Source organism: Rhinopithecus bieti, unplaced genomic scaffold, assembly GCF_001698545.2.
Source record: "Rhinopithecus bieti isolate Rb0 unplaced genomic scaffold, ASM169854v2 scaffold_19969, whole genome shotgun sequence".
NCBI classification, from domain to species: Eukaryota; Metazoa; Chordata; class Mammalia; order Primates; family Cercopithecidae; genus Rhinopithecus; species Rhinopithecus bieti.
In genome coordinates, this window is record NW_016810434.1 from 584,198 (window position 1) to 610,302 (window position 26,105).

The window sequence follows — 26,105 nt, forward strand, 5'->3', positions numbered from 1 at the left end:
ACAAACTACAAGAAAGTGGGCGTCAAGAGTGATCCCTGTCAGGTGAAGCCCCGCCCACTGGCTCCGGCGGCTCCGCCCCGTCCGGCTTCTCTCCCGCGCTCCGCTCTTGCAGGGTTCCAGTGCGTGGTGTTTCCAACTTTCTCACGTCCCCCTCGGAAATCCATTCGCATCCCATGCCACAAGTCGCGCTGTCAGTTCTTGGCCAGGCCCTGCAAACTGCTGCGAGCTCCCAGGAGTCACCCGCCGCCTCTGGTGCTGGCCCGCAGCCGCCCAGCTCCCCCGCCCTGGGGCGTTTGGTCGCGCCCGGCCGCCAGCCCTGGGAGCGCGTCCGCGTCGTCATGGCGACGCTCCGAGCGTGCGCCGGCGCCTGCAGAATCCGGCCCGGGAACCACCTCCAGGGTAAGCGGCCTGGGACCTGGGGCCGGGGTAGCCCGGGGTCAGCCGCTGGGGCGCCGCAGCCTAGCTGCTGAGGCGACCGAGCCCCAGGCGGTGTCCAGCCGCAAGTCGGCCGTAGCTTGGGTCCGAGGAGAGGTCGGGCCCAGAGGGTGACAGGAGGATGGCAGCGGGGCGGTGCACGGGCCTGGGGCGACCCTGACCCTTAGCAGGAGTGGAATGAAAGGTCGCGGAGGGGAGGAGGTACTTGGCGGGGGTGAGAGGGCCTGCCCGGAAGAGGATGGGGCGAGGGGACGGGGGTGCGGCGGTGAGACCCCCGGAGCCAGGCCTACCGGGGCGGTGGGCTAGCCGGCGTGTGGGCGGCGTGGAGACTGCCTGGCTTCTGGGCCTGCCTGAAGCACAGGGGATGTGAGGCTACAGGAGGAGACGGGCTGCAGGGTGAGTCTAGGGCGGGCGTTGAAGGGCTGGAGGGAAGGGAAGCAGGTGAGAAGAGGGCCATGCAGCCGTCAGTGATGCTATGAGAGGTGGTGCGAGGGAAGGGGAGAACTTCTTTCTGAAAATGATTGTTAAGCGCCTCCTTCCATAGATTCACTGCGTGTCCCTTGATGCTGTCCGTCTCGGGAGTCTGAAGCTATGAGTCTTCTCCAGAAAAAACAAAACCAAAAAAACACATAAAGATCCACACTATTTAACATTCCATCCCAGAGGCTTCACCGGCCAGCTCCATGGCTTGCACAAGGGCCCCAAGTTAAGAGATTTAGTTGTGGAATATATAAAGGAATGTGAGATTTGTAAAATGTTCTTAAAGGGCTATAAATTATTAACACCAAATTAGTAGTAGAAGCAGTGATTGCTAAAGAATGTTAAAGTGTGTTGGGATCACTGTGAACTTCATGAAGAAAATGGAACTTAAAATGAGTGTGATAAGGGAAGGCAAGTCGGACACAGGGTTTGCCATGAACTGAGATCCACAGAGCTGGAATGCACCCATGTCTGGCACCTGGCTGGCCGTAGGTTTCACCCCCTCCTCCTCACCCCCTCCTCCTCACCCCCTCCTCCTCACTCCCTCCTCATCACCCCCCTCCTCATCACCCTGTTAGCAGAGGGATGGAGGAGGGTAACTCTGAAATGCCAGTGTCCTGTAAACAGTGCCTTCAAGTGTTAAAGACTTCCATAGTCACATACTCTAAGAAACTCATTTGGAGAAATCTCTGAAAGAAAAGTCTTATTTAACTGTCTACATCAATATTTTCCAAATTTATTTGGCCGAGAGCCTTTATTTTTCCCTTCTCGGGCTCCTGCAATGAGCTCAAGAAGCATCTCAGAAGTACATTTCAAGAAAAGCTCCTGGGGAGAATCAAGGACCACGGAAGGGTTTGGAGCAATGGCATGACATTGGGTTGCAATGGGTTATGTAAGAAGATTAATGGGACAGCCATGTGTGGGAATGGAATGGCCCGCAGAGAGGAGAGCCAGGGAGGGCATGAACCACAGTAAACCACACAGAGACGAGGTACATTTATCAAAGAAAGAGAAAAAAATGTGCATGGTTTCTCATGGATGATTATACTGCTGCTCTTTCCTCCCCAGGACATGACCTTTGGCTCTAAAAAGAAGACTCCATTTTTCATGAGAAAATGGCAGTGGTGAAAACCTCCAGCAGAGGACTAAAGAATGCTAAAGAACCCTTTAATAATGCATCGCCCCAGCTCTTGAAGGACCTAGTGGAGGAGCCGAAGAAAAGAAAAGAAGTACCTAATCACCTCCTGGAATCAAGTAAGTGGCTAGAAGACAGATTTGCTTTACAACTCACATCTTCACAGGCGAGCCAAAGTCCAGAAAGCACAATGGGATTTTTAGTGCAGATTTATCTATATCATTTTATAGGCTTATATGAATTTTTATTACTAAGAACAGTCATTCTTTTATATCCATCTGCTTAACTGATAGATTTTTGTGGAGTCTGTAAATTAATCAAGTTCTGTTGCTTCCACTTCTTCTAATGTCTTTCCTATCTGCTCCCCCTATCTTGCGTCTCACGTTCAGTGGGCCACTGGGACTCCTCCCCCACCACATTCTCCTCCTGTCAGTTTGCTTTCTAAAAAACTGGCTGGCTCTTATCCCTAATCTGCTCAAACTCCCAACAGTCCCCCTTTGCATACAGAATAAAGTCAGAATTCCTTTGCTTGGCCCCCTTCACTGTCTAATCTGAACCTGTCCACCCAGCACCATCCCCATCGCCATGCCCCACTCATTTCTAGCTCTGGCTACATGAGGTTCCTTCCTGCCCTTCAGACCACATGCATTTTAGACCTTTTTGCCTTTTCATGTGCATATCCTGTAGCCTGGAAAGCCTGAGAAATCCTATAGCGATTACGGAAAAGGATAATCATTTTGCCTATATTCTTTCCATTCAATCCACACAACAATACATCATGAGGTAGGATCTCTTTACATTTTACTCTTGGAGAAGGTGAAACTCAAAGAGACCACATGATTTCCCCAACATGGCATACCTAGTAAGTAGAGAGCTGGCGTTCAGCCACCAGAGCCCTGGGTCTAGCTCTTAACATGCTTGGTTACCCACCACTCATCTTTCAAAGCCCATGTCAAATGTGGGGACATAATACTGTATTTGGATATGGTTCTGTTGTCACTGTAGAACTTGTCAAGTGAAAATTGATATACTTGACCATTTCTAGGCATTAGAAGAAAAATGCCAGTTTTATATCTACTTTGTGGCTCTAAAATAAAATTTTTCAACATTAAAAACATTATAGAATAGGCTGGGTGCGGTGGCTCACTCCTGTAATCCCAGCACTTTGGGAGGCCAAGGTGGTCGGATTATTTGAGGTTAGGAGTTTGAGACCAACCTGAACAACATGGTGAAACCCCAACTCTACTAAAATACAAAAATTAGCTGGGTGTGGTGGCAGGCACCTGTGATCTCAGCTACTTGGGAGGCTGAGGCAGGACAGTCACTTGAACCCAGGAGGCAGAGGTTGCAGTGAGCCAAGATCGCTCCACTGCCCTCCAGTCTGGGTGACAGAGTGAGACTCCCTCCCTCTCAAAAAAAGATAATCAATAAATAAAAATAAATAAATTTTAAAAATTACAGAATATGGTAATTTCAGTGCTTAAAAATGACCAAATAATAACCTACGGAGATCATCAGTTCCCCTACCACACCAGCCTCAACCCATTCTAGCTGTTCAGTTTGACCCAAGTGGATGACAGTGACAGCTCACCTGGTGAGAAGAAAAAAAAACACCAAATATTTCACACCCACTTCAGATGTACCCTAGAATTATGATGATCAAAGGGATGGGGTGAGGGTGTCTGTGCTTCACAAGATTTGGATGCAGTCAAAGTCAAATGCTATTATTTGTAAGAAGGTGGACGGTACATTCATGAGGAAGGCAGATTACTGGTTGGAATCCGACAGACCTGGGCTTGATTTTTGGTTTGTTTGTTTGTTTGTTTTATGTTCTTTTGAGACAGAGTGTTGTTTTATTGTCCAGGCTGGAGAGCAATGGTACAATCACAGCTCACTGCAGCCTCGATCTTCTGGGCTCAAGTGATCCTCGCACCTCAGCCTCCCATGTAGCTGGGATCACAAGCGCACACTACCACACCCAGCTAATTTTAAAATTTTCTGTAGAGAGATGGTCTCACTGTGTTGCCCAGGCTGGTCCCAAACTCCTGGGCTCAAGCACTCTTCCTGTCTCAGCCTCCCAAAATGCTGGGATTACAGGTGTGAGCCACCATGCCTAGCTTTGATTTTTGATTACCAGCTGTAGGCAAGTTTCTTAACCTTGTTAAGTCTTACCTCCTTCATCTGTAAAGTAGAAATAATACCTACCTCAAAGGGCTGGGGTGAGGATTATAAACAAATGTATGCATACCACTGCCTGGCACAAAGCACATACATAGAGTGGGTTCTCAGTACCTTCTCCACACGTTTGCTGCTGCCTAAAGAGCTGGGAAAATTTTTGTAGACCTGAACACTTCTGTGAGCTCAGCCATTTAAAAGGGACATTCACATGACACCAAAAGCAGTTTGAGACTTACCATTCCGAGTGCTAACTTTTCAGAGCTTTAAGTTTTAATATTACTCTACATCACATTGTAATTCTAATCAGAGGAAATCAAATAAAAGTTAAATACATAGTAATAAAATTAAGTGTGTGGTATTTGAATCCTTTGAGCTGGGTATTCATTACGTAATAAGTAATCTCAGTGCTAGGCAGAGCAAAGACAGGCCATGTGCTCTTTATGAGCTGGTGTTTTATGACAAAGACATGTACAAAATGTGTGAAGAGCAAATTCTTTCACTAGGTAACAATCTGCCTGAATTTGTATTGTAATGATAGTATCTCCCAACTGATGTTTAAAAATAGAGAGGGAGAAGGAGTTCAGTTTATTTAGAACAGATAATTAATCTTGTTGACAGCTGGATCCAATGTCTACAACTTTCATATGCTTAAAATGCCCTAAATTAAAGAAAGCTATGTTAATAAGGATCAACTTTAATATTTTCTTTGATGTCTCATGATGTGCTTATCTACATTGTTTTTATAGAGGTTTATGCAAAGCTTGTGAATAATAAGGTCATACAGGCCAGACCTGGCATAATACATTTTGGAGGCTATCAAGTAGAAAAACAGCACCAACAGATTCTGGTAGGTACTTTTTAAATGGGATAATTAATTATCATAATGAAGTGACACAAATGTTCTGAATTTATATTATTCATTTATCTAAAGGACAGCATAATCAGCCGTAGTGCAAGTGTAAATTGGGCCAGAAAGGTAGTTCTATGATGAGAAACTTTAAGGTTGCATCAGTGTCTTGGACAAGTTACTTTCCTCCTGCCAAAGGCTCCCCTTGCACTCTTTCCAAATATGTGTCATTGCTGAGTGACTCTTAGGGGCCAGGTGCTGTGCTTCGTGATTTACATGATTTAATTTAATCCTTATGCTAGCTCTGTGGAGGCTACATTATTCTTCTCATTATATATATAGGTGAGGAAACAGAGATTCCTAAAGGTTAAATAATTTATTCAAAGACACAAAGCTGCTAAGTGTCAGAGGCAGAATTTAGCTCCTGGGCTGCCTTTCTCCACATCACTCTTGCTCCAGGCCTGTAGCACCAGGAAGAGGGGTGTCCCTTTCCTACGAAGCTCCAACCAGGGCTTCCTTTTACCTGCTTGGGTCAGATGCCCATGCCTAATCAGTCACTCTGGCCAGAGAGAATTTGTCTAGGTCCAGGGAGGCAGGGGTCAGCCCCACTGAACAGGCTCCTGAAGAGACAGCTGAAGGGCTGGACTGCAAAGGAGCCAAAGCCTATAGCAACTGCAGCTTAGCACAGAGCCACACTGAGGCCCAGCCCTTTCTGGGTCCCCTTCACTGACCTGGATGTTGACTGGGGTGGGCTCTGCCTTACTTCAGGGGCCCACCTAAGCATCCTGTGCACAAATGGACCTGAACAACCTCAGTGACTTCACCATGATCCCCTAGTCATGCCTGGCAGGACTTCTCAGAACTACTCCAATTCGGCCGTAGATCCAGGCCAAACTGTCCCCATGTATTGTTGGGGAGGGGCGGAGGTGGGCGCTTTTTACATGTGCCCTCTGAGACTCTGCCTTTGTGTCTGATGGCCCTCCTCTGGCCCTGTCTCCAGCCAGCACAAGACTCCACTTTTAGATGTACAACATTCTTAGAAGCCGTGTCTTAAGGTAGATCATTTTAAGAAAGTTCTAATTATCACGTTCAATTGTTCAGAGTGAGGCAAAATACTGGAGGAAACTGACAAATAGTAAAGTTATCGGGAAGGAAATTTCTCTCAGGAAGACCCCAAAGAACAGAGGAGAACACAGTTTCCATGAATCCTTATACAATGAAGTGAGTAGCGAGAATGGGTGAGGAGGGGAACCTGTTAGGTGCCAAGTATTTCCTCTTAGGAAAAGGGCTAGGATTTGAACCTGTTATTAGGAACTTCACCCATCAACCTCCAAGGTCACATTTCTTACAGCACAGCATCAAAGACCAAAGTTAATGATTCATTTTGAAGCCTACTGATGCTGGTTATAAGGGTTGCTGTCTATGATAGATCTAAAATAATTATGATTCATAATTACTCATTGTTTATAAATGAAATATATGCCAAAGGCTAAGATAAAATTTTATTACTTGCTCCTTATCCTTTCTTTCTTTTCTTACTGCTTTATTGAGTGATCATTTATCATCATAAATTTACCCATTTACAGTATATATACAATTCAATAATTTTTAGTATATTCTCAGAGTTGTGCAACCATTGCCACAATCTAAATTGAGAATATTTTTATCACTCGAAGCAGAAACCCCACACCCACTTTCAGTCCCTCCTCATCCCCTATTCCCATCCCACTCCCACCCTAGGCAATCACTCATCCAGTTTCTGTCTATAGATTTGCCTCTTCCTGGACATTTCTTGTGAATGCAATCATACAATACATGGTCTCTTGTGACTGACTTCTTTCACTCAGCATAGTGTTTTCCAGGCTTATCCAAGTCATAGCATGTAGCAGTACTTCATCCCCTTTTATGACTGAACAGCATTCCATTGTGTGGATAGATCACATTTGGTTTATCCACTCATCAGCTGATGGATGTTGGGTTGTTTCCACGTTGGGGCTATCATGAATGATGCTGCTATGAACATTCATGGGCTTGCTTTTGTGCACATATTTAGCATTCTCTTGGAGATATACATAGGAGGAGCATTGTTGGGTTATATGGTTTGTTAGCTTCCTGTGGCTGCCATACCACAAATTTAGGGTATTAAACAAACAACTAATAAAGTCGTTAAGACTTACTCCTGTGTTTTCTTCTAAGAGTTTTATAGTTTTAGCTTTCGTATTTAGACCTATGGTTTATTTTGAGTTAATTTTTATGTATTGTGTGAGGTAAGGGTTCAACTTCAATCTTTTGCATGTTCTACCATTATTTGTTGAAAGGACTATTCTTTCCCCTATTGAATGGTCTTGGCTCTCTTTCTGAAAATCAATTTACTGTAAATATAAGGGTTTATTTCTGAACCCTCGGTTATACTCCATTGATCTATACGCCTGCACTTATGGAAGTATCACACTTCATTACTGTAGCTTATGGTAAATTCTGAAGTCAGGTAGTGTGAGTCCTCCAGTTTTGTTCTTTTTCAAGACCATGTTGGTTATTCTGGGTTCCTTGTAATTCCAAATGAATTTTAGGATCAGCTTTTCAATTTCTGCAAGAATTCTTTTGGGATTTTGGTGGGAATTGCATTGAATCTGTAGATCAATTTGGGGAATGTTGCAACCTTAAGAATATTAAGTCACAATTCTTTTTTATGATAAATGTTTTATAATTTTTGTCACTAGCCTTAGGATATTTTCCACCTGTGTGGGTTCGGAAGATGATGGCTCACCTTCCTTAAAATAGACTTTCCTCAGAATTACATAGGCATAATTAGCTTGCTAAGAGTCCTGTAGTTTCAAGAAATATTGACATTTTTTAAATGATGGCAACTATTAGAGTTAATAATGAACTGGTAAGTTAAAAAGTTGCTATATCAAAAAAATTAACAACATAACACTTTTGGGTCACAACATAGCTTTTAAAACTGGCCTCTTTTTTTTTTTTTTTTTGCTTACTATAATGTTAGTGATTCCAATAGTGTTACTAAACTTAAAATTATTTTAGCCTCCTCATAATTTTAATCATATTATCGTACACTTTACTATTTATTTCTTTAATTGTTCTCTTTTTTTGCATATTACTTTGTTCTCTCTAACAAAGCTGTACTGTCTCATTGATGTTACCTTGTTTCTAATAGAGTTAAGGGTTTTCTTCTGTTTAATTCCACGCAGAGTTGGTGAGAGTCCCCATTACACGCCAAACAAAGTGTTAAAGCATTATGGGAAATGCTAAGGTGAATAAAATCAAGGAGTTTTCCAAGTAGCAGAAAGTGTTTCAAAACCACCAAATAGCTCAAACATGAGACTAGGCAAGCAAGGTGGCATGAGGAAGTCAGAAGAAAATGTTCTGTAGAGAAAAGACACCATTTCACCTCTGTAGGAGGGTGTTAGAGGCATGTGGAGGAGAGGCCATTGGGAATAGCCCAAAAGCTAAGTAGGAAGTGGGGAGAAGGCATTCGGGGCCCAGAGGAAGACATGCAGGGGCTCGAGTTGAGCCAACAAATGGCCTATTTGGAGGCTGGTTTGCCTGGATGGTAGGGCTTTGGAGTGGGTAATGGAGAAGGTGGGACATGTGGGTTGGGACAAGAATATCGACGTAAGGAGTGTGCATGTGATTCAGAAAGCAGCAGGAAGTTAAGGAAGTATTTTTGAGCAGGGTTATGATGCATTTGAGGAAGATCAACTTAGTGGAATTTTAGAGGATGATGTGGTTCTTTTCTTTCATTAGCATCCCCTAGGAAAACATGAATGAGAGAAACTAAATACTAAGGAATAAGATTTTGTCAGGTAGGATTGAGCTTTGGAAGACTGCACCCATCACAATGTCTAAGATTCCTTTGTCCTCCCAAGAATCAATTTTGACTTCCTTCCTTTGTGGATGATTTCATCCCCACTTAGAATTCGTGGGGAGCAAGGGAGTGTGGTTTAGTTATTGAAAAAGGCATGAGGCCTCAGCTCGGCTTCACTCTGCTGCAGAATGGAGGCCATGTCTGTCTTTCATATTGCTGCTTCCCTGGCACCTCGTGCAGTGCCTGAGTGAAGGCACCCAACAAGCACTTGGGAGTGAAGGATGTGGAACTCACTTTATTATAAGAGTTGTGAGGTTATTAGAAGAATGGCAGAGGCTCACTAATTCCAAGGAAACACAATATAAAGTCTAGGTGGTCATATTGCTTCTATCAGACATGACATCAAACAGAAATAGATAAAAGTCAAGTGATTTCATCTTAATGACATTCTCGGAAATCTTGGAAGAGCCAGCCCCCAGTTTCCACTGGCAAATTGAAGCGGAAGCTTAAGGCAATTGCCTTGAAATTCTTGCCAAACAAGGTGGAAAATCCAACAACTGCTTTTATCTTGGTTTTGCTACAGCAAACTATGCAAATTGCCCAAGAATGCAATGACTGAATGTGTATTTAAAACCACAAATAAATTGTTCATTAACATTTCAGATCAATCCAGCTCTGGCTGAAGGATCTGAAACATTTTGCTCGCATTCATATTGAGATCAGTGTTTCCATTTACTTTAAAATTTGAAATAATGGTCCCTGGTTTTCTCAAAGCCAAGACCCCTTAAATTTGTTTTTACCTTTGTGGAGTGATTTGGTCCTGGAAATTATTAAGTAAATAATCCATCACTTTTCCTTCAAGACAACCAGTGTTGCTGTTGCCAGCCCAAAACAAACTTGTTAGCCTAAAAAGTCTTATCTTAAATAAATGAACAGTTTCTTCTGGCTTTGTCAAATAATAATATTTGTTTTTATATTACTTTACATTAGAGACCTGTTCTATTACAGCCTTAGACACCCCCAAGATCTTGCATCTCAAAATCAGGGCCATGAATCCCAGTGGCTGCTCAGAGTGTGGGGATGGGAGAATTGAAGCCACAGTATAAACATAGCACATTTTTCTAGAGCATCAATTTCACTCTTACATTTTGGAGAAATGCAATAGAGAGCAAAATATTAGAGCAAATGCATGACAAAGATGCATTTTAAAATAAAACACTTTAAAGAACTTATAAGGCTGCTTGAATTTTGTCCCCAGATCCCTCATGTTAAGTATGAACCCTCTTTGAGAAGCTGTGCCACTGAGCTTACAACTTGCAGGCTGAAGTGTTGTGTTTGAAGGTTAGCCCTGACCCACTCCAAGCCAAGACTTCACTGGAGGGCAGGTTCTGCCGTTCCCTCTAGAAGGAGGAGAATAGACTCTTCTGAGGAGACGCAGAAGGGAGCCTGAGGCAGCATGGGATTGGGGGTGAAGAGAGCTGGGAGCCCTCTTGAGGAAATTCCTGAGTAACAGCTGTTAAACCACACTTGATGTGTGGTTGATGGTTTTTGTGGGGTTTTGTGGAGTGGGAAGCAGTTCTGAAAAACTCTAGAAGGGGCTGAATTTCACTTCGGAGTAAATATGGTGCCCTGCGGAGACAGCACCAAGGAAACGGGGACCCCTGGGCCAGCAGAAGGTCAGCTCCCAGGGGAACAGAGATCCCAGAGGGACTGGGAGGTCTACTGACCCAAAACTGAAACACAGGGTAGGATTTTAGGCAATTTTATCTTGCCTAAGGGTAACGTTGGGTTGCTTGTGTTTTGTTATGTTTTCAAATAAACTATTTGTATTAATTTAACATACACTTTCTAAGCACTTGATTCGTTTTCCCAAGGTTTGTTTTTCCTTCGAATGATAATTATTTTCCCCAGTTTTAGTTATAAATGGAAAGGCAGGACTGGCATTTTATCTCTGAAGGGATATTATTTATAATGATCTAAAAATAAAGCTGATCTGCTGATAAAGTATAAAAAGAAAGATAGGAAATGCAGGCTGGGCACTGAGATGCGCTGAGCCATCAGACAGTAGGATGTAGTGGAAAGAGCCCGAGCCCAGAGCTGGAGACCGGGTTCTAGGCCCAGGTCTTCCACTCACCCTGTGGCATGGACAGTTCCAGGTCACTGTGTCTTCATGAAATAAGGACGTTGCACAAAATGGCCTCTGCAGTCTTCCTGGGCTCAGACAAATCTTTAATAGGACAAAGAACATGGATGATTATTGGAAGCAATGAGTACTTGCAACCAAAAATTGAGAACTGCAAAATTAATAAAATCTTCCTGTTTTGGAAGTCAGTCTTTTGGATGTTGACTTTGTTTACTAAAGCGTAGAGAATAAGCTGTTCATTTTTTGCTATAATTTGTCATGTTTTGTTGTTGTTTTAAGTTCATTGAAAAAGCTCATTGGCACAATGTCCCCTGAAATTGTCTTAGGCATTATTTGGTGGAAATATCCCTGCCCGCACCATCACTGTGTCTGCTGACTGCCTTCTCTGCCATCTGCCATGTGGATCACAGCTCACTGCAGCCTCAAACTCCTGGGCTCAAGTGATCCTCCCACCTCTGCCTCCTGAGTAGCTGGGATTACAGGCGTGAGCCACTGCACCCAGCTACCCAGGCCTTCATTCTCCACTAGTCTCCGTTCACTTCAGATCTCAAACAGAAGCTGAACATTTTCTTCCTGTTTCTGAGCTCTTATTAACTAAATATCTATATTTTTGTTTGAGTTTGTTGTTTCTTATTTCTCTGTTGATCCAAATGTACAATTCCAGATCAAGAATCTTTTAAAGGTGGACATGGGAAACTATAGTCAAATAATGTATCTTTTACTATCACAAATTGAATCTATGTTATTCTTTAAGAAAATCATCTAGTATTTTCTTATTGCTAATTTTTTTCTTTTTCTGTTTTTTTTTTTTTTTTTTTTTTGAGACAGAGTTTCGCTCTTGTCGTCCAGCCTGGAATGCAATGGCGTGATCTCGGTTCACTGAAACCTCCGCCTCCTGGGTTCAAGCGATTCTCCTGCCTCAGCCTCCCTAGTAGCTGGGATTACAGGCTCCCACCACCACGCCCAGCTAATTTTTGTATTATGGGGTTTCACCATGTTGGCCAGACTGGTCTCAAAACTCCTGACCTCAGGTGATCCACTTGCCTTGACCTCCCAGGGTGCTGGGATTACAGGTGTGAGCCACTATGCCTGACCCTCCTATTGCAAATTTTTTGTTCACTTGACAATATAGATATTATGTCATGAATTCTAGCATGCCCCCTTCATGTTCAAATGGGTAGTGGTTAGATTTGGATTTGCTCTGACACACTCAGGTTGGAGGAAAGGTAAGGTCTCTTTATTTGTCCATAGGTGCTGGCTGGATCTCCAGTCTTGGGAGTTTAGGTTCCTATCTTCCTTGGGACCATTCAGGAATACTGGAAAAATGGAGCCAACCCAGCAGCTTGGAGGACAGATCTCTGTTCTGGTCTTCTGCCCATATTGTTGCTTGTTGGAAACTGACCTAAGCCAGTGAGCTTATTGCTAATTGTCAGGCAGATATTGAGAGTCTGACCCTGACAGCATGTGGGAGTCATAGGTCCACTCCTCAGCAGCCTTGCTACCGGTGGTCTGCTGCAGCGAACAGGTCTCAGAAGACACTCTGCAACACATATGAACACTTACTAGCAAGCAGGCAGAAAGATCATTGTGTTTGTAGTCTCACAAAGTCCCAGCTATAGCTCCTGGTGGGGAGGCTTTGATGGCAGCAGATGTGACAACTGGCTGACCGAATACTTTAGTAAAGTACAGAACATGGGGCCTGGGAGGGAGTCCGGGGCCCTTGAATGTCATTCTAAAGGATATTGGTCTTTTGCGCTCACCAGATTCTCATACCCCTTTTGTTGGAGAGTGGAAATGCCTGGATAATATTTCTAGTTAATCCATAGATTCTGAGTATCCTTTCTGCTAATATAGAAGACTCTCCAGAATGAACTTAGGTGGCATAATTTAAACACTCTGGGGGCTGCCTCTGGAGTGTAGATGCTGGGTTAGGATCCTTCGGTGCTCACAAAGCACTCCTAGAGGCCGGTCGCGGTGGCTCATACCTGTAATCCCAGCACTTTGGGAGTCTGAGGCAGGTGGATCGTGATGTCAGGAGTTCGAGACCAGCCTGACCAACATGGTGAAACCCCGTCTGTCTCTACTAAAAATACAAAAATTAGCCGGACCTGGTGGTGTGCACCTGTAATCCCAGCTACTCAGGAGGCTGAGGCAGGAGAATCACTTGAACCCGGGAGGCAGAGACTTCAGCGAGCCGAGATCGCGCCACTGCACTGCAGCCTGCACAACAGAGCAAGACTCCATCTCAAAAAAAAAAAAAAAAAAGCCCTCCTAGAGTGCAGATTGCTCATTTCCTCTGAGCTTAACCACTCCCAGGGTACATATTAAAACCAGTTTATACACCCTTGTTTGTTGCAGTGTTCTTACTGAATTATTTTTAAGTAATAACAGATGACAGAACCACTTCTGCTTCCAGTTCTTCCTGGACTCCAGCTTGAGAACTTCACAGCCCTCCCCCAGTGAGAAGCGTGGAGACAGAGCTCTTTGTTAAGGTTCCAGGCCTGGGGCTGAGTGGCCCCTCTCCATCCTCAGGCGGGTCCTGTCACCCCAGGACTCTGAGTGTGATGGACTCAGCACACCTCTCCTCCCAGCCTCTCTCACAAGAGCTGCTCTCATGGGTCTGGCCCCTGGGAACTCATCCCTTCACCAAGACTGCCCATGTGCAGGGCCCCTTGGAGGCCAAGAGAGGCCTGGGAAACTTTTTGTTTGGGCTTTTAACAAGTTTTGTAAGAAAAGGAAGATACACCAAAACAGGGTCACAAAAATTGTAGTGCTTTAAGAATGTTTGCATGTAACAAATAAGAACGTTTTAAACACATGCATGACCAGACACAGTGGCTTATACCTGTAATCCCAGCACTTTCAGAGGCCAGTGTGAGAAGATCCTTGAGCCCAGGAGTTCAAGACCAGCCTGGATAACATGGTGAGACCCCATCTCTACAAAAACTAAAACTTAGCTGGGCATGATGGCGCATGCCTATAATCCCAGCTACTCAGGAGCAAAGGCAGGAGGTTTGCTTGAACCCAGGAGTCCAAGGCTTCAGTGAGCTATGATTGTGCCACTACACTGTAACCCGAGCAACAGAAAGACCTTATCTCAAAAATAAAAAAATAAAAAAGCAACAACAAAAAAACCACAGGCAAACACAGGGTACCCTCATCAGGAGAGAATGTCTAAAGTCTTACTTAGAGCATTGAAGAAAGTCAGGCCTCAAGCAATGGGCCTTCCAAGCCCCTGGGACAGGCCCAGCCTCTGGCCTAGACTTCAGAAACCAAAGGTCTCTTAACCTTCCCCTGGCCCAGGCAAAGCCCAGATCCCCAGATTTCAAAGTTCTTGCGTCTCTTTCAAACAAAGGAAGGAAAAACACCTCTTTCCTCAGAGACCCAGCTGACGTATCCACCAGATGATCCTGCCTCACAGGGATGGCCTTCTCCTGTCACTTTCAGAGAATTCCCACCCTCGACTTCCTTTTCATCTGCCCAGGCATGGATTGGAGGCTGTCTTAGCCATGTTCCTTTTCCTGACTTTGTGATAGTTTCAGTGTCCTCTGGCCCCTAAACCAGTGGCATGTAATTAGAGAACCTGTAGGAGTTGGTGCCTGACTTCTTAGCTCCATTGAATCACAGGACTAAATTGAATTCAACAAAAAGCACTTGCAGTTATGTTCAGGACTGTGGGGAGGGGGCTCTAAAGGATGCTAAGTCTCGCGCTGGGGTTGGGGAGGCTTTGGTATTGTTCCTAAGGGGAAAGTGGGGACAAGGGGAATGTTTTATAATTCTTGAAATGGTGTGTGTTGTGTTTATTATTCTTCGAATGGTGTCTGATGTATTTCAAATCTTTTAAAAAGTTAAAAAATACAGGATATCTCCTCAAATTCTTTCAGGAACAGATGAAGTCTACATAAATGAGATGAATATGCAAATAAATAAAGTTGTGTATTTCCTCTGAATACTTCTTTTTCTCTCACAGCATCTGGTCAATGTTTCCAATGAAGACACAAGTGTTCATATTTTACCCCCGCAAACCAAATACTTTGAGATCAATTATGTAAGAAAGGTAAGTGTCATTGGTTTCCCTGTTCTCCCACGGTGTGGTTGTCTGCATCTCAGGCCTGTGGAGGGTGGGTATGTGGTGTATTGTCATCCCTGGTGCTGCTGTCTGTGCAGTCTGGGGCTTGTCCCGACAAGAGCCTACCTGTCTTCCAGGAACACCACCTGGTCCCTGGCTTGTCCCTCACGGTCACCGTTACATTTTCTCCAGATGAGTGGCGATACTATTATGACTGCATCCGCATTCACTGTAAGGTGGGTCTCTTAACATTGCTTTTTTTTTTTTTGATGGTGGGTTAAAACTTACATTCCCAAGGGTGGCGGGAAGAGAGGTGGAATGACCACTGAGAGCTTTCTTGGCCCATACCGGGTGTTCCCCGGGTCACCAGTGTGACTGGTGTGCAAGGCTTGTTGCCCAGTGACATGGCCCAAGATGGGAAAGTGTCAGGCTGCAGAGGACCTGGACAGAGTCAGGAGATGCTGTTTGCTGCAGGCTTCCCACTGCCCTGTGCCTAACGCTACATCTATCATGTGGTACTGGCAGTTGCTGAAGCCTTTTCAAATAACTTTAACATACTCCCTTAAATGCTAGGTTGAAAAACTAACAACCATCCAAGTTATGATTATAAACACCAGCCACTGGTCTATGCCTGGGATTGCCCACAGAGGCAGCCCTGGTGCAGGGATGGGGGTGGTTCCGGGAGGTGGGAGCTGTTTGAGTTCTTCTGAGCCTTTCCTAGGTCACTTAATTCATCCTTTGGCCTCCAGCCAGAGCTGCTGTCATTCCTTCTCTTAACACTGTCCCCTCTGCCCGTCCCTTTGCTCTATGGTCCACACCCAGTCTTCAGCTTGAGAAGCCCTTAGGTTAACTAAATTATTGATGTTTCAAAACGAAAACAGAAGAGTATACATTAGTAACAAATGAGTTTCTACTATTTTTCTTTTTAAGCAATGCTTTTATTTCTTACTATCTGTACAATAAGGTGACTTGCTTTGAAAGCATTTCACTTTTTCTTTCCAAAAAAGTTATAAAAATTTGCAAAGTTAACTTTTGTAACTTGATAGTGTTGTCTCTGACTCCCAGCATCATGATAGAGATGCATTTCCACAGGGGGAGGGAACGAATCTTAGACCTCTGACTCCCAGCATCATGATAGAGATGCATTTCCACAGGGGGAGGGAACGAACCTTAGACCCGACATACCCACAGTAGTATTTTAGATCAAGAAGCGCATTTCCTTAAGAATGTGGTAGACCACTTTTATTTTTTTGGAGTTTCAATTAAAAAAAATAAAAATGTCCGGGCACAGTAGCTCATGCCTGTAATCCCTGCACTTTGGGAGGCTGAGGCAGGTGGATCACCTGAGGTCAGAAGTTCAAGACCAGCCTGGCCAACATGGTGAAACCCCATCTCTACTAAAAGTACAAAAAATTAGCCAGGCCTGGTGGTGCGCATCTGTAGTCCCAGCTACTCCGGAGGCTGAGGCAGGAGAATCACTTGAACCCAGGAGGTGGAAGTTGCGGTGAGCTGAGGTCGCACCACTGCACTCCAGCACTCAAAATAAAATAAAATAAAATAAAATAAAAATAAAAACAAAACCAGAATATTGCTTTCAGATGGAATATTCTGCGCTGAACAGAAGAAGAATCCCTAGAACAGGCGTTGCATAAAATGCCAGGACACATTTCCTGTTACTACCAAATAATGCTAATAATAATACCTCACTTTTATGCAGTACTTTTGACTTTTTAATGCCATCATCTGCTTTAATGCTTAAAAATGCCTGTAAGAAAAGATGTGATTATCTCCATTTTGCAAAGAAAGAAACTATGCCTGGAGAGGCTAACAGTCCTTCTGAAGGTTCACGTCCTATGAGACAAGAAGCAGGTTTCTCTGCCCTCTTGCCGATGCATTGTTTTCTATTCTGTGCTGTCTGGATCAGATGACTCTGTGCTGGTTCTCTTTTTCTTGGGCTACTAAAGATTGTGGTTCTTCATAATTTTCTGAAATAGAAGCAGATAGATTACTGTCTTCATATCTCTCTGGGGCGTCATTATCTTTAGCGTCCTTGGATAATAGTGAACATCATTTCAATAAAGAGGACTTAAAATTTTCTACGCTTTGTTTTTGGCTAAGAAAACTCAGTATTTCTAATGTTGTAGTTAAGTGCCGAAGTTGCTTAAGGAAATATTTTTTAATGATAGAAAACGAGATAAGAAATAAAGCATCTACAAGTTTGTCTAAAAGTCGTAGTCTTCAAAATGTTAAACTTGACTTTTTCTGATTAATTTTAGGGAGATGACACTTTGCTTGTTCCTATTCATGCCTATCCAGTAACGAACTCACTGGACTTTCCTTCATTTATAAATCTGTCAAATGTTCTACTTGGTGAAAGGTGAGTTACCAAAATGTCAACAAAATGTATAGGATGTGAAAAACTAAGAGATACTCATACAAAACCTTAGACTTTTGTTTTTCCTAATGGAAGTTCATCCTTCCACCTGAAATAGACTGGACTTGTCATTGTAAAAGGCCAAAAAACAAAACAAGAAAAAAAGCAAAAACAAAAACCAAACATGAGTCAAAAGATCATAAGCAAGAAGGGGAATTTATTGGGTCAATTAACGGAAAGGTGCAGGCCAGGTGGATCTTCAGGTGCCTCTGGGTCTAGGGATTTAAATCCAGTTGCAGGAGCCTGACTCTCCCCATATCTTAGTTCCACTGTCTTGCGCTTCATTCTCAACAGGTCCCCTTCATGGGGGCAAGATAGCCTCCAGGAGCTCCAGACATTAGCCTGGGGATGGGGTGATTGGAGAGGGTGGAGAGGTCAGTGATATTCAAGCAAAACCCCAGGACTGAGGCTTATCGGACCAACCTGGATCATATACCCATCCATTAACCAATCTATTTTTGAGATGAAGGCAAAGACAACAGAATTTCACTACAGAAGCCAAGGCTCAGACTCTCCTTTTTTTGGGAAAATGGTGAATGATTCCAATATAACTTAAGGAATGTCTTGTTCTTTCAGTAAATACTAAATGTCTACTACCAGGCATAGTGTTGTCTGTCCCTAGATGGATATTGAACTGTTAGATATTGATATATAGTTGCCCTTCAATGTCCATAGAGGATTGATTGGTTCCAGGACCCCCCACAGGGTCCATGGATGCTCTAGTCCTTTACATCAAATGGCATAGGCTGGGCTTGGTGGCTCACACCTGTAATCCCAACAGTGTATGAGGATTTCTGTTTCTCCTACATTGTTGCTAACAATGGGAATTATCAGACTTCTGCATTTTTGGTGACTTTTACATTCTTAGCCCCATGCTCTTCCATTCTCTATTTATTTTCCCCAAAAAATTCTGCAAGAACTCCACCACAGTACTTCCTTCTTCCCGCTCACCAACCCTTCCTGTGTTCACTCACTCCTCCTCAGTAGGTCTGTACAGGGACCCCAAGAGTTTAAATAGGTGAATCCTTCCTTGCAGGGTCCACTCACTCTTTGAATTTTGAGAACAGATATTTCCTTTGAGTGGGCAAATATAGCAATTTTTATCAAAGTTGAAGTGGCAGGAAACAACTAACTCTGTAGTTTACTAATTCTTTTTTTTCTTCTTTTTTCCCCTCCATAAATTACTTTTTGTTTGGATCATAAGCCAGACTTATGAGTTGAGAACAATGATTTATAAAAATGGTGAAAATAATATGCCTAATAATGCAGACATCAGCCTTGGGTTCTTAAAACAAAAATCTACCAACCTCCCTAGAAGCTGTTCCCAAGCTACTTTGTATATAATACCCTTCATTTGTAACCAGAATGAAAATTTCAGCTAAACGGTTTATTTAACTGAGTTATTGTATATAATGATGTGATATTTTAAAAAAAATCTTTCAAAAGATAAGCACGCTACTCTTTTCTTCCAAACATAGGCAGCAGGCATAGCCTTCCAAGACTTCATGCCCTTAATGTAATGGCTTGTAATCAACTTTTAACTACTCAAACTGTGCTATCCTACATTCAGTCCAAAATGTGTGGTAACAGGACAGGGGGTGACTACTGGAAAAGGCTTTCAGCTAAAGTGTTTTCTATTAATCCTAGGCTATCGTGGGGTTGAAGGTATCATTTGGATGAGTTCTTTATGCAGTATTCATTCATTCAGTCAGTTAACAAACCTTTATTGAATGCCTGCCATGTGCCAGGTTCTGAGGATGCAGAGATGATCAAGACCTGGTACCATGACTAAATAGACAGTTTCCATGCCTAATTGAGTGTATACTGAGAAGGGATGACCCGGCTTCATTGAGGTGAGTTGAGGGCAGGAAGGATGAGGAGCTCAGGCAACACTTCCAGGAGGAGAACATGTCTGAGCTGAGTTTGGAAATTTGACTAGAAAGGAGCCAGCAAAAAGAGGGTGTGAAGTAGAAAAGAAGAGGAGGTGTTCCAGGAATCATCATCTGTAGAACATTTTAAAACAATCAAGTCTACTAAAAGTGAGTCAGCTTTTGCATATTACCATGCACTGACAATTCTTAATATTGCCAATGATAAAATACTCCTCCCTGCAAGGGTGGGCTTGCTGCTAGCCACTGCCTCTGATGCATGAGAAGCTATCACCTTCAATGCCAATCTCGCCTGTGGTCTCCAAGCTTGCCACTCTCATTTTTGTTGGTATCACAGCACTTTGTTTCCTGTGACACCCATCGAGCCATCCTACTCTGTGCCGACTGCGGTCCAGCCTTGCTCCTTCTCTGCCTTGGCATGAGCACCCCCCAGCCCTTACCGACACGAGCACCCTCAACGTGGCTCCATTCCTGTCCGCAGGGGCAACTTGTCATCGGATTATGGGCCTAGAAATGTGCACCTCTGAGTGCTGCCTCTCGGCACGTGTCCCAGCTACCTGGCGGCTGCTGAGCCCTACCTCACTGGTCTTTCCATCCTGCACACCCCACTCAGAGGCAACTCCTGGGTCAGTGCCTCTTTTGGCTTCACCATCTACTTGTCATGGTGCCTTTCAGTGATGGGACCTCTGACTGTGCTTGCAGGGTGGTTTTTTTTTCCTTCTAAGTTTTAGATTTTATTTTTATTGTAGTGTATCAAAATATATGTAGCATAAAATTTACCATCTTAACCATTTTTATGACTAATTATCTTACCATAATAGGGCCTGGAGTTTTTTGAAGACTTTATATTCTTATAGCAGTTTCACTCAAAGCAAAATTGAAAGGAATGTACAGAGATTTCTCGTATCTCCCTGCCCCATGCATGCAGAGCTTCTCCTTATCAACAACCCCCACCCAAGTGCCATATTTGTTACAATCAATGAACCTACATTGACAGATCATTATCACCCAAAGTCCATAGTTTAGGGTTCACTCTTGGTGCTGTATAGCCTATGGGTCTGGACAAATGTGTGGCATGTGTCCACCATTGTAGTATCATGCAGAGTATTTTCACTGCTCTAAAAATCCCATGCTTCTCCTATTCATTCCTCCCTCAACCCCCACAACCCCTGGCAACCACTTTTTTTTTTTTTTTACTGTCACCATAGTTTTCAGAATGTCATATAGTTGGAATCATATAGTATTTAGTCTTTTCTGATTGAATGCTTTCACTTAAAATATACATTTAAGGTTCCTCCATACCTTTTTAGGGCGTGGTAGCTGATTTCTTTTCAGTGCTGTGTAATATTCCATAGTCTAGATGTACTACAGTTTATTTATTCATCCACCTACTGAATGGCATCTTGACAGCTTCTAAGTTTTGGTAATTATGAATAAAACTGCATTAAACGTCCATGTGCAGGTTTTTGTGTGGATGTAAGTTTTCAGTTCCTTTGGGTAGATACCAAAGAACATGATTATTGGATTGTATGGTAAAAGTATGTTTAGTTTTAAAAGAAACTACCAAATTGTCTTCCAAAGTGTCTATAGTGATCTACTCTGATGATTTCTTTTAACTGGTGCAGTTAGACTACTGATGTTCACAGTGATTATTATACAGTTCTATTAATATCTACCGTATTTGTTAGTTTTGTATTTGTTGCCCTTGTACTTTGGTTCTTTTTGTCTTCCACTATTTATCTTCCTGTGGTTTTAACCGTGTATTTATATGATTCAATTTTTTCTCTTTTCTTTTAGCACATCAGTTATATTTCTTTGTTTACTTTTTTTAGTGGTTGCCCTAGAGTTTGCAATATGTATTTACGACTAATCCAAGCCACTTTCAAATAACACTGTACTGCTTCACAGATAGTTTGAGTACCTTAAAAGAGCAAAATAATCCTAATTTCTCCTTCTCCTTTCATGTATAATTGCTATCACTCATTTCACTTATATATATAAGCATACAGAAGCATTATATATACACATATATGAATATTTGTACATATAAGGTATATACATAAGAACACACAATTGAAATCATTATTGTTATTATGCTGAACAAACTGTTAGCCGTTAGATCAATTAAAATTTTTTTTAAAAGTTTTAATTTTGCCTTCATTTACTCCTTCTTCAATGTTCTTCCTTTATTTTTATTTTTAAGTTCTGGGATACATGTGCAGGTTTTAAGTTCTGGGATACATGTGCAGGTTTGTTACATAGGTAAACGTGTGCCATGGTGGTTTGCTGTACTATCAACCCACCACCTAGGTATTAAGCCCAGCATGCATTAGCTATTTTTCCTAATGCTCTCCCTCCCCTTGCCCCCCATCTCCCGATAGGCCCCAGTGTGTGTTGTTCCCCTCCCTGTGTCCATGTGTTCTCATTGTTCAGTTCCCACTTATACGTGAGAACATGTGGTGTTTGATTTTGTGTTCTTGTGTTAGTTTGCCGAGGATAATGGCTTCCAGATCCATCTGTGTTTCTGCAAAGGACATTATTTCATTCCTTTTTATGGCTGCATAGTATTCCATGGTATATATGTACCACATTATCTTTATCTAATCTATCACTGATGGGCATTTGGGTTGATTCCATGTCTTTGTTATTGTGAATAGTGCTGCAATTATTGTTCTTTCTTTATGTAAGTCCAAGTTTTGACCCATATTATATTAATTTTCTCTAAAGAACTTCTTTTAACATTTCTTTCAAGGCAGGTCCACTGGCAACAAATTCCCTTTGTCATTTTTGTCTGAGAAAGTTTTTATTTCCCATTCACTTTTGAAGGATAATTTCACAGGGCACAGAATTCTGAGTCGGTGGTTTTTTTCTCTCAACACTTCAAATATTTCACTCCACTCTCTTCTTGCTTCCATGGTTTCTGAGGATAAGTCAGATGTAGTTCTTATCTTTGTTTCTCTGTAGGGAAGGTTTTTTTCCTTCTGACTTCTTTCAATATTTTTTTCTCTCTCTGGTTCTCTGTAGTTTGAAGACAATATGCCTAAGTGCAGGATTCTTTGCCTTTTTTTTTTTTTCTTTTCTTTTGCATTTATCCTCTGTGGTTTGATGTCTGACATTCATTTATGGAAATTATTAGTCATTATTTTAAATATTTCTTCTATTCCTTTCTTCTCCATCTGGCATTCCTATTACCTGTATATTATACCTTTTGTAGTTGTCCCATGGTTTTGAATATCCTGTTTTTGTTTTCGTTTTTCAGTCTTTTTTCCTCTTTATTTTTCTGTTTTAGAAGTCTCTATTGATATATCCTCAGACTCAGAGATTCTTTCCTTAGCTGTGTCCAATCTGCTAATAAGTCTATCAAAGGCATTCTTCATTTCTGTTATTATGTTTTTGACCACTAGAATTTCTTTTTGGTTCTTCTTTAGGATTTCCATCTCTCTGCGTACACTTCCCATTTGTTCTTGCGTGCTGTCTACTTATCCATAGAGCCCTCAGCATATTAATTATAGTTGTTTTAAATTCCCTGTCTGATAATTTTAGCATTTCTGCCATGTCTGGTTCTGATGCTTCCTTTGTGTCTTCAAACTGTTTTGTGCCTTTTAGTATGTCTTGTAATTTTTCCTTGATAGCCAGACATCATGTACTGGGTAAAAGGAACTGCTGTAAAAAGACTTTTGTAATGTGTTGGTAAAGTCACAGCAGGAGGGTATTCTACAGTCCTGTGATTAAGGCTCAGTCTTTTAGTGAGCCTGTGCCTCTGGACTGTGAACTTCACAAGTACTTCTTAGTTGTCCCCCACCCACTTAGGTGAGACAGAATGGCTAGTGGGATGGAGCTGAGTCTTCCCACTCTCCCATGTGAAGACTAGAGCTAGAACTGGGTATTTCTCTTTCTGATTTCACAGCATGAACAAAGACACACTTATACTTTCCAAAAAAAGTCTTATTCAGGTATAATTCACATATTATAAAATTTGCTAATTTAAAATGTATGATTCACTCTTTTTTAGTATATGCAACTGTCACCACATGCAAGTTTAGAACATTTTTATAACCCCCCCAAAAACCCCATACCAGCTACCCATATCCCACCCTCAAACTTCCCAGCCTCAGCCAAACCCGAATTTACTTTCCATCTCTATAAATTTGCCTGTTCTGGACATTTTATATAAATGGAACCATACAACATGTGGTCTGGTGTGACTGATTTCTTTCACTTAGCAATCATGTTTTCAAAGGCCATCAACTTGTAGTTTATGCAACTCAAATCACTACTTCATTCTTTTTCATTGCTGAATAACATTTCGTGTAATGGATATAACACATTTTATTTATCTGTTCATCAGTTGATAGATATATGGGTTGCTTCTACTTTGGGGCAATTATGAATAATGGTGCTATGAACATTTGTGTATCTGTTTTTATGAGGATACATATTTTCATTTCTCTTGGTAAATACCTAGAGGTGGAATAGTTAGGTCATATGGTAAATCTATGTTTAATATTTTGAATGACTGCCAGACTGTTTCACAAAGTGGCTGTACCATTTACATTCCCACCAGCAATGTATGAAATTCCAGTAGCACTTACACTGTTAAATTAGTATAACAACCACCCCCCCTTGTTTTCTTTGAGCTGGAGTTTCACGCTTCTTGCCCAGGCTGGAGTGCAGTGGTGCAATTTCGGCTCACTCAACCTCCGTCTCCCGGGTTCAAGTAATTCTCTTGCCTCAGCCTCCTGAGTAGCTGGGACTACGGGCGCGCAACACCACACTCAACTAATTTTTGTGTTTTTAGTAGAGACGGGCTTTCACCATGTTGGTCAGGCTGGTCTCGAATTCCTGACCTCAGGTGATCCACCCACCTTGGCCTCCTAGAGTACTGGGATTAAAGGCGCCAGCCACTGCACCTGGCCAACAACCACTTTTTTTTCCAAGCTTTTTTTTTGAGACAGAGTTTGACTCTGTCACCCAGGTTAGAGTGCAGTGTCAGGATCTCGGCTCACTGCAACCTCTGCCTCCCAGGCTCAAACAATCCTCCCACCTCAGCCTCCTGAGTAGGTTGGACCACAGACATGCACCACCACACCTGGCTAACTTTTTGTATTTTTTGGTGGAGATAGGATTTCACCATGTTGGCCAGGCTGGTCTTGAACTCCTGAGCTCAAGAGATCCACCTGTCTCGGCCTCCTAAAGTTCTGGGATTACAGGCGTGAGCCACCACACCCAGCCTAACTATTACTTTTACAGCTAAAAAAGAAGTACCATACATGATGAGAAAGCACAAAGCTGATGGGAGACCATAAATTCAGCAAAATGTGAATTCAGAAGGGTATTATTTCCCCTTTCACATAGAATCAATTGGGACAGAATTGTCAGAGGTTGTAGGATTTGTGTTTAATACCACTAATTCTGCTTTCTTACTTTGCGGTTGCCCCTTACTTTGGGGCTGCTTTTGCAGTCTGGGGAGAGCCTCTCTTAGGGTAGGATGAGACCTCAGCACATTTTCCCCAAGGTCCTGAAGTGGGCTGGTATATATTCATCAGATGCATTTTCAGTGGCTGGATTTGATGGTTGTAAATTTTCCTTACTGAGATTAAATTCCATGTGGGCACTTGCCAGCTACCTATAAACAACTCTGGTGGCTTAAGATCTGGTAAAACGTACTTTGACAGCCTCTGTAAATAACAGAAAGTTGCATTCCAGTTTCTGTCCAACATTTCCAAGTCGAACACAGCATCTGTGGGGTACAGAGGGCTTTCAGTTCTCTTTCCCTTCTGTAGGTTGAAACTGTACTTTATAACTAGATATCCTAACCATTATAGCTGGTTAAAATTGGTAATAATTCAATATCTTAAAGAGTATTGTAGAGGAGGCGGAGCAAGATGGCCGATTAGGAACAGCTCCAGTCTCCAACTCCCAGCGCGAGCATCACAGAAGACCGGTGATTTCTGCATTTTCAACTGAGGTACTGGGGTCATCTCACTGGGGAGTGCCGGACAATCGGTGCTGGTCAGCTGCTGCAGCCCAACCGGAGAGAGCTGAAGCAGGGCGAGGCATCGCCTCACCTGGGAAGCACAAGGGGGAAGGGAATCCCTTTTCCTAGGCAGGGGAACTGAGACACACAACACCTGGAAAATCGGGTAATTCCCACCCCAATACTGCGCTTTAAGCAAACAGGCACACCCGGAGATTATACCCACACCTGGCCGGGAGGGTCTCACGGCCACGGAGCCTCCCTCATTGCTAGCACAGCAGTCTGTGAACTAACTGCAGGGCAGCAGCGAGGCTGGGGGAGGGGCGCCTGCCATTGCTGAGGCTTAAGTAGGTAAACAAAGCCCCTGGGAAGCTCGAACTGGGTGGAGCTCACAGCAGCTCAAGGAAGCCTGCCTGTCTCTGTAGTCTCCACCTCTGGGGACAGGGCACAGCTAAACAACAAAAGGGGAAGCAGCAGAGGCCTGTGCAGACGGGAACGACTCTGTCTGACAGCTTTGAAGAGAGCAGTGGATCTCCCAACACGGAGGTTGAGATCTGAGAACGGACAGACTGCCTGCTCAAGTGGGTCCCTGACCCCTGAGTAGCCTAACTGGGAGACATCCCCCACTAGGGGCAGTCTGACACCCCACACCTCACAGGGTGGAGTACACCCCTGAGAGGAAGCTTCCAAAG

The 26,105-nt window shown here is 43.0% G+C and overlaps 1 protein-coding gene across 1 annotated transcript in view; it reads left to right on the top strand.

The window, feature by feature from the left end:
• Positions 1 to 306: 306 nt before the first annotated feature.
• The window catches only part of CFAP221 (cilia and flagella associated protein 221), a 123,180-nt gene continuing 97,381 nt past the window's right edge, over positions 307 to 26,105 (top strand). The window contains exons 1-6 of the mRNA XM_017891994.1: positions 307 to 399; positions 1,984 to 2,169; positions 4,975 to 5,075; positions 15,015 to 15,101; positions 15,251 to 15,349; positions 17,390 to 17,490. Coding sequence (XP_017747483.1) covers positions 2,031 to 2,169; positions 4,975 to 5,075; positions 15,015 to 15,101; positions 15,251 to 15,349; positions 17,390 to 17,490 — 527 coding nt within the window. The 5' untranslated portion in view covers positions 307 to 399; positions 1,984 to 2,030. The remainder of the gene's footprint in view (positions 400 to 1,983; positions 2,170 to 4,974; positions 5,076 to 15,014; positions 15,102 to 15,250; positions 15,350 to 17,389; positions 17,491 to 26,105) is intronic.